General features: G+C 27.6%; 1 protein-coding gene across 3 annotated transcripts; it reads left to right on the top strand.

Annotated features, from left to right (window-relative positions):
• Positions 1–1,224: 1,224 nt before the first annotated feature.
• LOC111029160 (PAX-interacting protein 1-like) lies at positions 1,225–13,642 on the top strand. 3 transcript variants are annotated; one of them, XM_022308041.1, is made up of 16 exons: positions 1,225–1,571; positions 1,649–1,720; positions 2,907–3,026; positions 3,102–3,230; positions 6,462–6,653; positions 6,745–6,870; positions 6,933–7,038; positions 7,986–8,067; positions 9,208–9,407; positions 9,482–9,591; positions 10,009–10,158; positions 11,336–11,520; positions 12,051–12,295; positions 12,352–12,520; positions 13,097–13,399; positions 13,464–13,642. In XM_022308041.1, exons 3-16 carry the CDS (start codon positions 2,911–2,913, stop codon positions 13,553–13,555), a joined length of 2,205 nt encoding a protein of 734 aa, XP_022163733.1. In that variant the 5' UTR covers positions 1,225–1,571; positions 1,649–1,720; positions 2,907–2,910; the 3' UTR covers positions 13,556–13,642. The 3 variants fall into 3 exon arrangements, with proteins under 3 accessions (XP_022163733.1, XP_022163732.1, XP_022163734.1); XM_022308040.1 differs by having other exon boundaries at positions 1,226–1,571; positions 1,661–1,720; XM_022308042.1 differs by having other exon boundaries at positions 1,227–1,336; positions 1,661–1,720.
• The last annotated feature ends 775 nt before the right edge of the window (positions 13,643–14,417 follow it).

Genomic DNA, 14,417 nt, shown 5'->3' with positions numbered 1-14,417 from the left:
TGGGCTGGTCAAGGGAGGAGTGTGTTGTTATTAAATATCCACGATCACCGAGCTGGGTAATTCCCGTGTATTTTGTATAAGCGACTAATTAATAAATATTAATAATAATAATAGCCTTGTTCCTAGAATGAGTCTAGAATCTATATAATAATAATATATGCGCATAAGTCATAAGGTTATTTTGAGAAAAAATTAAAACAAAATGTAATACATTAACATTATAGTACAATATACATAAATGTAATCGTTATAAATATTAAAGAAAAAAAGTCATGGGGAGATCTATCCCCCCCACCCCCCGTTTGACCACCAATGATTATTAATATTATTTCGCAGCAGATGATTCTCGAGGTAGTTGTAGCAACCCGATAAATTGTTGTCTTAACTCTCAAGTGAAATAGATTTTGTTTGTGTATTACACTAGGCCAATAGTATTATATATATATATATATAAATTATTATGAAGAGTTTGAAGTCATTTATTATTTTTAATTTTAGATCATATTATAAGAACAGAACAATTTAATATTGACTAACTCGGGTGTGATAAACGTGCAAATGCAATAACTAAAAATATTATTACATTTTATTTTCAATCTAGAATTAATTTTGTATGTAATGCAGACCACGCCACTAGAGAAAAAATTATAAACAAAAAAATTTAGTTAAGCATGCTTAGACTGTAGTCTAAACTGACGACGTGTAACATAAATACATAATGTAGTTATTATATATAATATAGTAAAACTTCCTAAATTGAAACTATTTTAAATATTAAATTGTACCTAACCGAATAGAATAATTCTTACTTGGCTACTATTTTTAATTTTTAAGTAATAGTATCAACAATTCAAAAACAACAGAAATGCGTACATGATATAAAAACCAGGCTTCAGGCCAATGGTGGCTCTACCTGCACGAGACATATTAGGTACTACGTTTGTTCTTTGATACTACCACGGATTAATATACTAATTAATATATTAATCCGTGAATACTACAACCAAATACTATAGATTAATCTATAGTATTTGCTACAACTAAACTGCCGAGAAAATTCGCGACCGGAATTCGTGCAGCGGGGTCACCTTATCTTCTTTTTATCGTTACCACGTTTTTATCTTCTAAGACATAACCTAACTTATGTTTAGAGGCCAATTAATTATTCTGAAGTACTGTAAGCTACACAGTCTATGGAATATGGTCCGTATACAACTGTGTTCTGAGATACTACCATAAGTTGTCAAGACGTCAAGCTGGTAGCTGGTAGCTATAGTGTGTTATCATACTATTAAATAATAATTGTCAAGTATATAATTTGTAATAAAGATGAAAGGTACAATTTGAAATTCAATTAAACATTTTTTTTAATTATTGAAAACTATTAAAATAGTTTTGTGAATTGTATCAATCTTTTTTATGGGGAACTTGTAAACAGTTTTACGTATTTAGTTACCTTAATACCTTATATTTTTAGTTTGCACAACGGTACCACAAAAAATACCCACCTAATTCATATTCTAAATTATTAATTCTGTCATTAAACTATTCATGTTGTTAAATTAACTCGAGTAAGTACAACCAAAGTATAAATTGCACTATTAATATAGTAATTATTTAGTATTATAATTAAAAACGTTAATTATAGTATAATTTTTAGGAACATATTAATTATGTGTTGATACGACAACAGGCGTCGAGAAGAATATTTATTTACAAGGTAACTTTTTAGTTTGCTCTATATACTTCAAATCTTTTTCAAGCATGCTCCCCCCCCTTTATTTCTTCAATAATCGAATTAATCAAATTCTGATTTTTGGTATTTTTAATTATGCTCAAATCATTTTTTGGCTGTCCTAGTAAGTGGTCTACCAGCAAATACGTTCTACCATCCTCTATCGTGTATGGTCTATCTGCTGCCGGCTGATTTTTACGCGGTCTTAAGATCATCTTTAATAGATTTGAGCTTATTTCTCTTCTTTAGTTTATACTTTATCAGTGTTGTCCTAACATACCAAAGCCCACGGATCAGGTCTTTAAGGGGCCCCATAATGAAATATACAGGCCCTAAATAAATTTACATGACATATTGTTGAAACAATTTTTCATTGCCATGGACCTCGGGATAGCCATGGGCCCTGTGAAGATAAATTACGCACCGCCTATTATTTTGATACATTTCTTATGAAGTCTAGGAGTCCCTACTCGCTGTATAAACCTGCGGAAACAAGCCAAGCAGCTTACACTGCCCTTAATCTGTATGGGCTGATACTTTATGACTTTCGATAATGATGCTATATCATTTCTTAAAAGTATGAACTTAGATAGCCAGTACTTAGTATGTCACTTATTGCTCGACACTACAATTTATATGCTGGCATACACTCAATGTATTTTCAAAAGATTTTTATTTAACAATATTCTTCATTCTTGACAATAATTTAGAGACAATTGATTTACATTAGAATTTACAAGTTGTAACCGATAACTAATTTATTTTATTATTAAAGAAGAAATTGTATGTCTAACCTTAATAGATTACTACTTTGAAAGTTGGTGTTATGTTTTACGATGAGAAATTAATTTAAGTTGTATTATCTATATAAATATATTATACTTGCCTACATCAGCATGATGTAATCTACTTTCAAATTATCATTTTATGGAAAAACAAATAAGATTCTTCTAGAGAGATCTAGAAGAGATGTTGAATTCTGGTTTTTTTTACTAGGCTTTGGTTAATTTTCTGGGTGCTCTTTTTATCTGTTATGATTTTGTTTCTTAAATAAAACTTTTCATCAATGTGGTGTTGTTTCAGCGCCTTGCCTGTGTAAACATAAGCCATTTTTTTTTTGTAGACTTATTAATATATTTTATTCTAACTAATTAATTCATTTTTTTTCTAGAAAAATGTTTACTTGTTCAATATGTGATGAGACATTTGTTGGAATTCACCACAACTCTACTTATACAACACAGTGTGGCCATGTCTTTCATTATCAATGTCTTATGACATGGTTAAAAAGGTAAAATAATATATTATTTTAATTTTACTTGTTATTAACTTATTGCTTAAAAAATGTGTATTTTTATGTCTAAAGATCACAAACTTGCCCTCATTGTCGTTCATCGGTATTAGAAAATAATCTGGTCAAATTATTTTTACAAGTTGATCCTAATGCTCGAGTATCATGGGATAGAAAAACTGATGAAGAAATAAATACATTAAAGTAAATATTTTTAATCATTAATATTTGAACTCACGTTTATCTATATAAGGAATATTGAATTATAAATAAAGTGAATTTTATCATCCTTTAATTAATTTTAAAATAAAATAGTGCATAAAATAATTTATACTACTGTCTTGTTCCGATAATTGGAAAGAAAAGCCCCCATGCCATAAGTAATAGAAACGGATTACAACTCATCTCCTTTGCAGCGTCAGATAACATGGTAGTGAGAAGTATGACGTTCCCCCACAAAAATATACCTAAAGTTACATGAATTCTCTGTATGGAAATACGCTCAACCAGATGGACATCATATTATTTGAAAATAGGTTTCGATCCAGCATAAAAAACAGAAGCTACAAAGGAGTAGATATCACCACAGATTACTTCCCGTTAATATCAAATTGCAAGGCATGAAAAGCTTAAAGGAGAGGAAAATTGTGAAATTCAATGTAGACCTATTTAAAAACTAAAATATTAGAAAAAATATGAAGATAGTATTGATATACATCTTAAAGACAGTAGAACAGGAAATATAGAAACTGATTAGAACAAGATTAGGATAGTCATAAAAGAAACAGCAGAACTAAACATTGGTGGAGTACAAAATGGAAATAAGAAAAGGAAATAGTATAATGAATTATGCAGAGAAGCCGTAGAAAAAACATATAGCAAGAGCAGATTTTATAAGATCTGGGAATCAGGGTGCAAAGGACATTTTTCTAATTGAAAGGAAAAACTGTAAGAGAATATAACAGGGAAAAAAGGAAGTTCATTAATGAGATTTTGGAGGATGCCAAGAAGGATCACTCGTAAAGAAAAATTAGAAACTTCTTCAAGACTATTGGATAGTATAAAGATTTTAACCCAATCTTAAAGACAATAAAGGTTAGTAATGGAGATATCTTTATGGAATCCAGTGATAAAGTTAAAGGATCATGAAACAAAAAAAAATAATTTTTTTTTTTATACCTTAGTTTTTTATTTTTTATTTTAAACTTAAGACATTCCTAGCCTAAGGCTATCTATATCTTGGGATATTTGACAGTTTACATAATAGTTTAACGGATTAACGTGATAATTAAACATATTTTTATAAGTACTAAGGATAATATTAACAATTGGTAATTTTAAGATGTACAGAAGTAACAATGTGATTACAATAACATACTAATACCTTAGTTTAGTATTAGAAATGAAAACTAAATTGTTCGTCTTTTCAAAAAAACGATCCGATCACTCCTTCTGTGTTAAATAGCGATCAAATGTATACGCGTGATGTCACTGGTGCTCCCGGATTTATGCCGCCGTAAATTTTACAAGATGCAATATGTTTGTATGGTGCATTCAAACATTCAAAATATAAGACTGAATTAATTTTTTTTATGGAAATCGTCAATTAACAATCGTGTTTGGTGGTCAGCACAAACATGTATGATTAAATGTATATTAAAATTTATGCCAAAACTTTTTCACTTAAAATACAAAGGTATGTATATGAGAAGTACCATTGTTATACTAGATCATAATAACAACGTAAATAAAAAGAAAGTCGGAGAAAAAGTAGTATTTTCTAAACTAGCCAGTAGATAAAAAGAAAATATGAATTAAATAAAACTGATGAGTGGCACAAAAATATTATGCAAAAGTCCATGTTCACACGAAAGAAAATAATTTAACAATATCAGAAAAATTCAGTTTACCCACGGTATCAAAGAATATAGTTCCTCAACCAAAACCTGTGGTCTTAAGAGGGGAAGATCAATTATTGAACAAATTGTAGTTATATGTCAGATTATAGAAAATAAATATGAATTTCGACAAAACTTCTGGCAAATATTTATAAACTTTATAAAAGCCTATAATAGCATTCATCGAGAGAGCTTATATGACATAATGACTGAATTTGGAGTACCGAAGAAGCTAATGAACCTAACCAGGATGTGAATGGAAGGAACGCAATATCAAAATTCAGTGGAAACAGGGCTACAACAAGAGGATGCGCTATCTCCAATATTATTTAATCTAGTTCTAGAGAAGGCGGTCAGAGAGATGGAAAAAGAACAACGGGTGTAAAAATGAACCGGCGAAAAATTCAAATCCTTGATTTTGCTGATGATCTCAACATTGTAGGCAATACCATAGATGATACAAAGAAAGTACCTATTAAAAGTTCTAGAAAAATCAGCAGATAGAATAGGACTAAAATTGAACGTGGAAAAGGCAAAGGTCATGGAGCTAATAGATACTGACATAGATCTAATGAACCCTGACCCGGATGACTGGATTTATGAAAAAGTTAATGAATTCAAATACCTAGGTGTATGTATAAATACAAAATGACTGGTCACATGAGATTGGAATAAAGATGATAAAAGCAGGGAGGGCGTCCTTTGCATTATCTACATTTTTCATATCTAAAATGTTTTCAAAGAAACAAAAGTTATACTCTACACAGTGGTAGTGAGAGCTGTATCAACATATAGATGCGAAGCATGGACGACTACAAGCGTAACAGAACAAAGACTTACCACCTTCAAAAACAAGAAGTGTGGACCTAAATTAGACGTTAACACTGTCATGTGAAGGAGAAAGTATAACAAAGAACTAATTGAAGAAACAGGAATTACTTCAATTAAATATTACATAAGAAGCCAGGGAATCCAGTGGTGTGGGCACATTATGCGTGGAAGTTACGATAAAATAATAAAGACAGTACTGTCTTGGAAACCAACGAGTAAGAGACTACAAGGACGCCCGAAGAAGAGATAGATAGATGTGGTTGAGGAAGATTTTAAAAGGGTAGGAGGAAATGATTGGGGAAATATAATTCATGATCGAGACAAGTGACGTGAAGTTGTGATAGCGGAAAAAACTCTTATAGAGTAGATAAAGCCAGAAGAAGAAGAAGTCTTGTTACTTGATTAATAATTTTGTCCATAAAAGGTTTTTTTCTAATAGTTAATCTAGAATATAAAAGAAAAACAAATGGATTTATTTAGTTAAGTCGAACTAAAGTAAAACCTTATAATGGAATCGCTTGATTCCAACTAAGTTTTCCCTTATTTCTCAAAATTGGAGTGATATTTATTTATGCAGATATCGGACAAATCAACAGAACTAAGAAGAATATTTAAATTTAAATTATTTATGATCTATATGTATTACTATTAAGTATCAAAGTTTATTTAAAAGTAATTTCTGCTTATACTTCAATTTAATTTTTAGGGAGCAATTAAAAAGTTTAAAAGAGAAAGAAACCCGCAATTCTAAATCAATTTACTGTCTTGAAACTCAACTAAAACATTCAAAGAGTGCTTTAGACATTAGCAATAGATCTGTTAAATTATTTAAAAGTGAAGCTGAAAATCAAAAAAAACGAAATTCTGAAATATCTGCTGAACTAAAATTAATGACTGTGTAAGTAATCATAGCATAATATTTGTGAAATATTTTTTTTACAAGTTCTATGATACTTCAGTTTTTCAATTATTTTTAATTGCATTTTTAGACAATTCAATGCATCAGAACTTGATAGAAAGAAATTCCAAGCAGGATATGTGCTTCTACAATCAAAAATCAAATCACTAAACCACGAACTTTACGATTTACAATCTTCAAATTCATCTTATATTGAGTAATGTATTGTGTTAATTGAGGTTGGATATTAATACTAATTTTATTTTATTTATCAATTAGTAAATTAAAATTTGAAATAGCTGATTTAAAATCAGAAAAAGCGTACTTTCAAAGCAGATGTCATAATATAGAGAATACAAGTATTGAACAACCGAGTACATCAAAGGTAATTAATATTTCTTTCGTTAGTATACGGTTTTTTGTCTTTTATCTTATGCAATGGTTCTCAACCTTTTTTATTAGTGGCACCTTTGGACTTTAAAAAGTCCATTGGCACCTAACTCATTATAATACGAGTGGTGCACATGCCTTTTCTGATTTCCACATTTTGAATTGTTGATGTACATTTATTTTACATGTCATAATTAATTCTGGATTTCAATTGAAAATCTTTTGAAAAGGAAATTTTACCTCGATACAAATTACAAAAAAAATTTAATTAAAACACTGGAAAAACTAATGATGGATTTATATTTAATAAAAGTTACAAAATAAAAATGTTGATAATATATTTGTCATTTTGCCATTGAAAATTATTTCAAATAAATTTACTTAACGGATGTTCTCTGAAAGATATGATATATTAATTTAAAACAGTAAGAACTTATTACTTAAAAGTTAATGATCGTTAATTATTATATTGTACACCATCTACTTTTAACACCTCGAGCGGCCGCTGTTTTATAAACATGACAAAATATAGAGGTATATCATCGGCAATACACATCTGAATCTTACTTGTTCATCTCCACTTTTTCCTATGTGTTAGCTCTTATCTTCATGCGATCAGTACAAGGTGGATAACATAACATACAGTAAAGCGTGGTGATAAGTTTATCACAATGTTGCTGATTCACCTAACCTTTGTCATGGTTACAAATATCTAATTTCTTCAACATTTATATTGCAAACTAAATGACATCCAGTTAAAAGATTTAATGTTATCTTTAACTTTAGTCACGCAGTGTATGATATATCTTAAATGTTTTATTAATATATTTAATTTTAAACATAAACATTGTTTACATTATTCTTATAAAAAATGATATCATATTTAATTAAAATAGGTATGTGGTAAAATATTTAAAGTTATTTATGTGTCTATATTTCCAGGTGAATGTGGAAAACAAAAATGCAATATCACTTCAAAATCAAACTAAAAACGAATATTATGGACATGATCCTCAGTTACAACGTAAGTTATTAAATAATCATTTCCTGGTTAAAATTTATTTTCAGTAATAAAAATATAGTGTAAGTTTAAAATAACCACAAAATATTATACTTGATGTGAAGTGTTAATAACTTAAGTCTTAATAACCTTATTGGGTAGAAAAATTCAAACCAAAAAGAAGAATTACGCCTACTAAGAATTAACCTACTAATTACGGCTACCTTAGTAAAATGTACATCATCATCAGTAATAAATCTCAGTACACAAATAATAATATAATATAGAAACCTGTATATAACAGACAGTCACAAGACCATAGAAAAGGAAACATACGTCATACATAATTATAAATATCAAATGTATGCAAAAATGTTATTGTTATGGGTGATATAGGAATACCTATGTTCTTAATGCAATTGTGCCTTGACATGTATAGCGTGCCTCATTGTTGCAATTGGTGACACTGGTTTAGTATGTACATGCTTATGTAATTATATTTGAGTGTGAACTACAATTTTTGTCGGATATCGAGATATAGGGGAGAAATATGTCTGTGTCTATTATATACAAGTTTTAATACACTAAAATACCTATCTTTTTATCGGGAATTTAAAATTTTGTTCGTAGAGAGAGATGTCTATTATATAACGGTGTCATTAAATCAAATTTCACTATATTTCATACATTTATAAAGTTATATTTTATGTACTTACCTATATTTTATTATTTTGTTTTAATATGTTATTGTTGCAATAAAGTTATTATTATTATAATATTACAAACAAAAACATAACATTTTTTGTGAGCAATTCCATTATATTAACATAAACTTAACTATTATAACATATATAACAATAGTATAGAAATTTGATCATTGTCTCTTTCAAATGATACTTCACCACTGTGTATGTTCAGTAGCATGGTGACAAAATTTCAAATCCTGGCACAAGTAGTAAAAAAATATAGCATAAACATAATATTTAATATCACATACTTAATTGTCCCTAATGCATTTCTAGGATTTGGCCGCAATTTTAGGCGCAATTGCATCAGTTAAAAACCAGCCACCACATATGTTCATAATAAAATATATACAAATTTTTTAAACACCTAGTTTTATATTTAATATGTAATTAATACAATTTATTTTTTGATTCATAGTGTCTACCAAACAATTTCTATTAGGATGTGTATTTTTATTTGTTGAAGTTCAAATTCAGCAGGAAGATAATAATATGTGCAATAACACAACTATATCCAAGGAAAATATTATTAAATATGGTGGATCAGTTGAACAGTCTTATTCTGTTCGTGTTACACATGTCATTTGTATCACTCAAAAACATCATTTAGTTGAACTAGTAAAAATAATATAGATTTTTAATATAAACCTATAATAATTGATAACTTCATTTTTTCCTTATACTTTTTTCAGGGTTTAAATGATGGTAAAAGATGTGTGACTGATTACTGGCTCAGCGATATTTTTGCTAAAAAATGTATGATACCACCTTGGTTAGCTATTCATTTTCCCATACCGTACAGGTAAAAAGAATTTAATGTACATATTACCTATTATTATAGTAATATATATGTTACAGTAAAAACTCAAAGTTAAATCTAAAGTTTTCTCAATTGAAAAAATGGTATTTGTGAGCATTTTCAGTTTTGGTGTTTTTAGACCAGATACACGATAAAATGTTTTTGATTGATTTTTCATAAGGTTTTTGTTGTCATAGTTACATAAGTAGTGCCATGGTCTTTCTTTTTTTTCTCTAACCAATTATAATTAATACTATCAAATATGTAATAAATATTATTTGTTTATATTTCCTTAACTTATTTCATAGATTTTCATAATTTTATCATTTTTATTAAAGATAAAATAGAAATATTTATAAGTTTAAGAAGAATCTAGAAAACTTAAATAATTAAAATTGTTTTTATTATTATTTTTTTTAGTATGGAAAATTTGCCATGTCTACAATTTCAATTTGCAATTGTTAATTTTGGTACAAATGAACATCATATAATTAAAGCAATGATTGAACTAGTTGGCGGTGGCCTTGCTACAGAAATTACTAGCAGAACTGATATTGTAGTTAGTTTGAAGTAAGACATTACCAATAAAATAAATATCAATCTACTTAATAATGATAATATATTATTATACAGTAAAACGTCCTTTAACAGTTAATAGATCATTACATTTTTGTTATATGTATAAATACAAGTGCTCGATAGTTTCATTCTGAATTAATTTATAAAATATAAATATCTAAGACTTCAATAACACCAACTAAAAGAAAGTTCTCTGCAGGCTTAAAACTTTTGAATACTCAAACAATTTTGAGAACTCAGAGGACTCGGATTATACTCACATGCTTTGTGTCAGTTTTACAAACACATAACATAGCAAATTGTACGTTCTGGATAATTAATTGAACTCCGTTATGTTTAATATTAGAAAAGAACCAATGTGGTTAGATTATAATAATAATTTAGAATTTATTTATTGATCGTTTTCTGAGAAAATATTAAAATCTAAAAGTATACAGAGTGTAACAGAAAGACACGACAAATGAAATAATTTGTTCTAGTCAATATTTAAAAAAAAATTTTATATATATACTATACTTTTTGACACTTTTGCTTTTTACGTAAATCGTAACATTTTTTATTTTTATTTTTTAACACTCAAAATTTAAGTTTCAAAATAGCCAATTTGTAAATCTGGTTTTTAGAAAACTTTGTATTGTAAAAACATTTATCTAAGCAGTTTAGTCAAGTTTATATTTTATGATTTTTGTAAATGTCAAATTTTTTTTAAGCAACACATGAATTTGAAAGTAATAACTTATAAAAAAGAATATTTTAAAAGAGTTTATACTTTTTGAATTTAAAATGTTTGTACAGTCAATATTTTTCTTAGAAAAATTCTTCTTTTATGTAGAAGTTACATTGCTTATTTAAAATTTATTTCGGTATATTCAGTATTAAAAATTAAAATAAAAAGTGTTATACTATACATGTAGTGCAAGCGTCTGTAAATAATATATAAAAAAAAAATATTGATTTGAACATAAGTTATTTCATTTGTCAGGTATTCCTGTTACACCCCTGTATACATACAATTTTCTTGAGTTTATGTAAATGTTTATTTTTTTTGTTAAAAGTAATAGTTTTTTTAGTTTTCATTATTTTACTCATTTTTGTTATTTAAATAATATGATTTCTACCAAACAATTAACTGTTCAATAATTTAATGTACTTATATTTTTAAATGTAGATTAGAAGGTGAACTTGTAAAAAAAGCTTTAGCAATTAATAAACCAGTGGTAAATGTTCAATGGTTGAACGATATACTTTTTGGAGCAAAACTTGGTATAAAAGAACCTGGAAATTTAAAATACCAACAATTTGATTTATGTAATCCATTATTAGTGAATTATGAAATGGTATCACATTTAATGGGTATGGTATTAATTAATTACACTTGTATGTATCTTGTTCATTGTTTGCCAATTAACTTATTGTTTTTTTATTGCCTACTCAATGTTCAAAATCCATAATTCATAATTAATATATTGTAATAGGTTAAGTGGACTTCACACCGAAATGTGTTGTCTCTCTCTTATGTACAGCATTTTCCTTTTGCATTCACACCAATTGTATGTTGTTAGCTTTACCTAATTTTAAAAATTGTATGTGTGTTTGTTTGTTTGTTTGATTTGATGATATATATTTTATGATGGTTAAAAATGTTATTAACTCACCATTTAAACTAATCAAAATGTTGTAAAAAAACTGCCTTACAAACACATATGTTTATCTTCAAGTTGGATAATAGGTCAATTCACTCTAATATTTAAGCTAACAACTTAAATTCGCTATTGTTTATGCTTATAATTGTATTAAAACAAAATAATATAGGGACAGCACACGGGTGTGACTTCTTCTTAATAATAACTACATTTTAATTAATATTAAAAAAAAATTTCTAGAGGCTTGGAAAACTCCATTGACTTTTTGTGAAAATCAACAAGTGTACGATTTGACTTTAAATCCAGATAGTCCTACGAAATGTAAAAGACAAAAAACAATAACTGAAACCCAAGAAATGATAGATTTAATTAATGATGACATTGATGACAATGATGTTATAATTACTTATATAAAAAACTTACCATCAAAACCATGTGTGATGTTTTGTGGTTTTTCAACGAACGATAAAGAAATACTTAAAATGGTATTTTGTCATCTAATTTTTTTTTTGTATAGTATTAAATATGTTTTTATATTTAGATATTACTTCTATTTGGGGGTGTAGTAGCCACCCACTGTTTTGAGGCAACTCATTTAATCATGGACAAACCTGTAACATCGAAAGAGTTTTTTGGTTGTCTTTCAACTGTCAAATATATTCTCAATGAAAATTGGTTAAAAGATTCACATTCCAATTTAAAACTCCAAGGTAAAATTTTATTTTTAATATTTACAATTAATACATTAGTAGTAAACTTTTTAACATTTCTAACTTCAGCAAATATAAAGCTTTTTATAAAGAGTCGCTAGTTTTAACTGTTTTAAGTATTCCTTGAATTTGTCATATTTGGATAAGCTGGTAGCTTTGTGAGGTAATTTAATTAGACACTACCAGTATCCTACTATAGTTTTCAAGTAATTAATATTATTTGTTACTTTTTATTCAGAAATTATTATTCTAAAACAAAATAAAAGATACTTACGTAGGAAAAAAATGTTTAGTATATATTATAACTACTGTAGTTATACATATTATAGTGAGAGCCCTTCATCAATAATATTATAAAATTATGGACTCATTATCGACCATTTTGATGGTCGCGGGTGAAATGTTTGACCGCTATACTTCAAAATTTGAATTATTTTGGAGTGTATACTATTTTATTATTAAGTGTATAAAGTTCCAAGCCCTGGTTATGACTAATAAATGTTTTATATATAATTTGTGTTAAAATTTCAAATTTTTATGTTTTTATCAATGTTGATAATCAAACTTCATTTTCAGATGAGAAAGAATATATTATAGAAAATATACAAGATCAATTTTTGGGGTTATGTTATATACCTGCAATTCTCGAAAACAAAATGCGTCGTCTACTATTTAGGTACTTTTCGTTCTTTGTTACTCCTGGAATTAAATATCCACCTTCTCATTGCTTGGAGCAAATCATTGCTTCTGCTGGTGGTACTATAGAAAGAACTAGAAGGTCTTTGGAGTCAATCCGAGGTTCAGCACCCAATTCCTATTTTATTATCTCATGTCCAGAAGATCACTATTTGTACAATGACTTGTTGGGTATTTCTAATGGTATGATAATTTAAACAAAGTTTATCTTTTGTAAAAACTAATGAATTAAAATTACTTTTTTTAGTTGTTTATTTACCTGAATTTATAACATGTTCAATCCTGGCTCAGCACGTCCAACTACAAAAATTTTTGCTAGAAGTAACCGCTCAAGACTAAATTTTAAAATACTTATATTGTGCCTAACAGTTTTGTAATAAACATTTTATTTAAATTAATTAAAGTTGATAGTATTTGAGAATAATTCATGTGTAATAGTCTTTATTGTTATTTTATTTAAACACTGCACAAATATGTGCCATATATACATTATACAGTATAATTTCACAGTGAGGGAGCCCCTGTAATCATAACTTATAAGTAAAGACCGGATTTAATTGCATTAAAAACACTCAAAAATTGCATCATAAAATTGTATAATTGCACCAAAAATCCCATAAAAATTGCAAAATAAATTGCACTATAAAAATGCAAGTCGTGTTTATATATTCATTAATTAATATTACATTAATTACATTTAATATTAATTTTACATTTTTGAATTAAAATTGATGATTAAATACATTTCTAAATTATTTTCATTAAAATTAAATCTTCTATTAGTTAAAATATGTTTGTACAACGAGAAACTACGTTCTACGTCAACACTCGTTATTGGTGCATATTTAAAACAATTTAATAAAGTAGGCGTTATATCTAAATTAACATTTGCTTTACCTGACATGACTTCATAGTAACACTTTAAAGTTTTATACCCTTCTTTTTTTTCAATTACATACATACATTTTTCCTTAATTTTTTCCCCTTCTGGACCAGGAATATTTGTTAAAATATCTTCAATTTTTCTAAAAATATCCATACTTTTCAGTAGTTCACTATTAGATTCTTCCAAATTTTTGAGATTCGTGCATAACTCAGATAAGTGTAATTTTATGAATGCTAAACCACATTTGACTGCATTATCTTGTACAAGCAGTTTCAGCTTTTCGACACTTAAAGCATCATCTGTTAAACTTTAATC

Source organism: Myzus persicae, unplaced genomic scaffold, assembly GCF_001856785.1.
Source record: "Myzus persicae strain clone G006 unplaced genomic scaffold, MPER_G0061.0, whole genome shotgun sequence".
In the NCBI taxonomy this organism is placed as follows: Eukaryota; Metazoa; Arthropoda; class Insecta; order Hemiptera; family Aphididae; genus Myzus; species Myzus persicae.
The sequence above is the reverse complement of the archived record's forward strand: the minus strand, read 5'-3'. Positions and strand labels throughout refer to the sequence as shown.

Excerpts from the sequence above, each read along its gene's own strand:
- LOC111029160 (XM_022308041.1), top strand. The coding sequence starts at position 2,911 with ATGTTTACTTGTTCAATATGTGATGAGACATTTGTTGGAATTCACCAC. Across the intron at positions 6,871-6,932 it reads TCAAATTCATCTTATATTGA|TAAATTAAAATTTGAAATAG; the intron begins GTAATGTATTGT and ends TTTATCAATTAG. Across the intron at positions 10,159-11,335 it reads GATATTGTAGTTAGTTTGAA|ATTAGAAGGTGAACTTGTAA; the intron begins GTAAGACATTAC and ends TTTTAAATGTAG.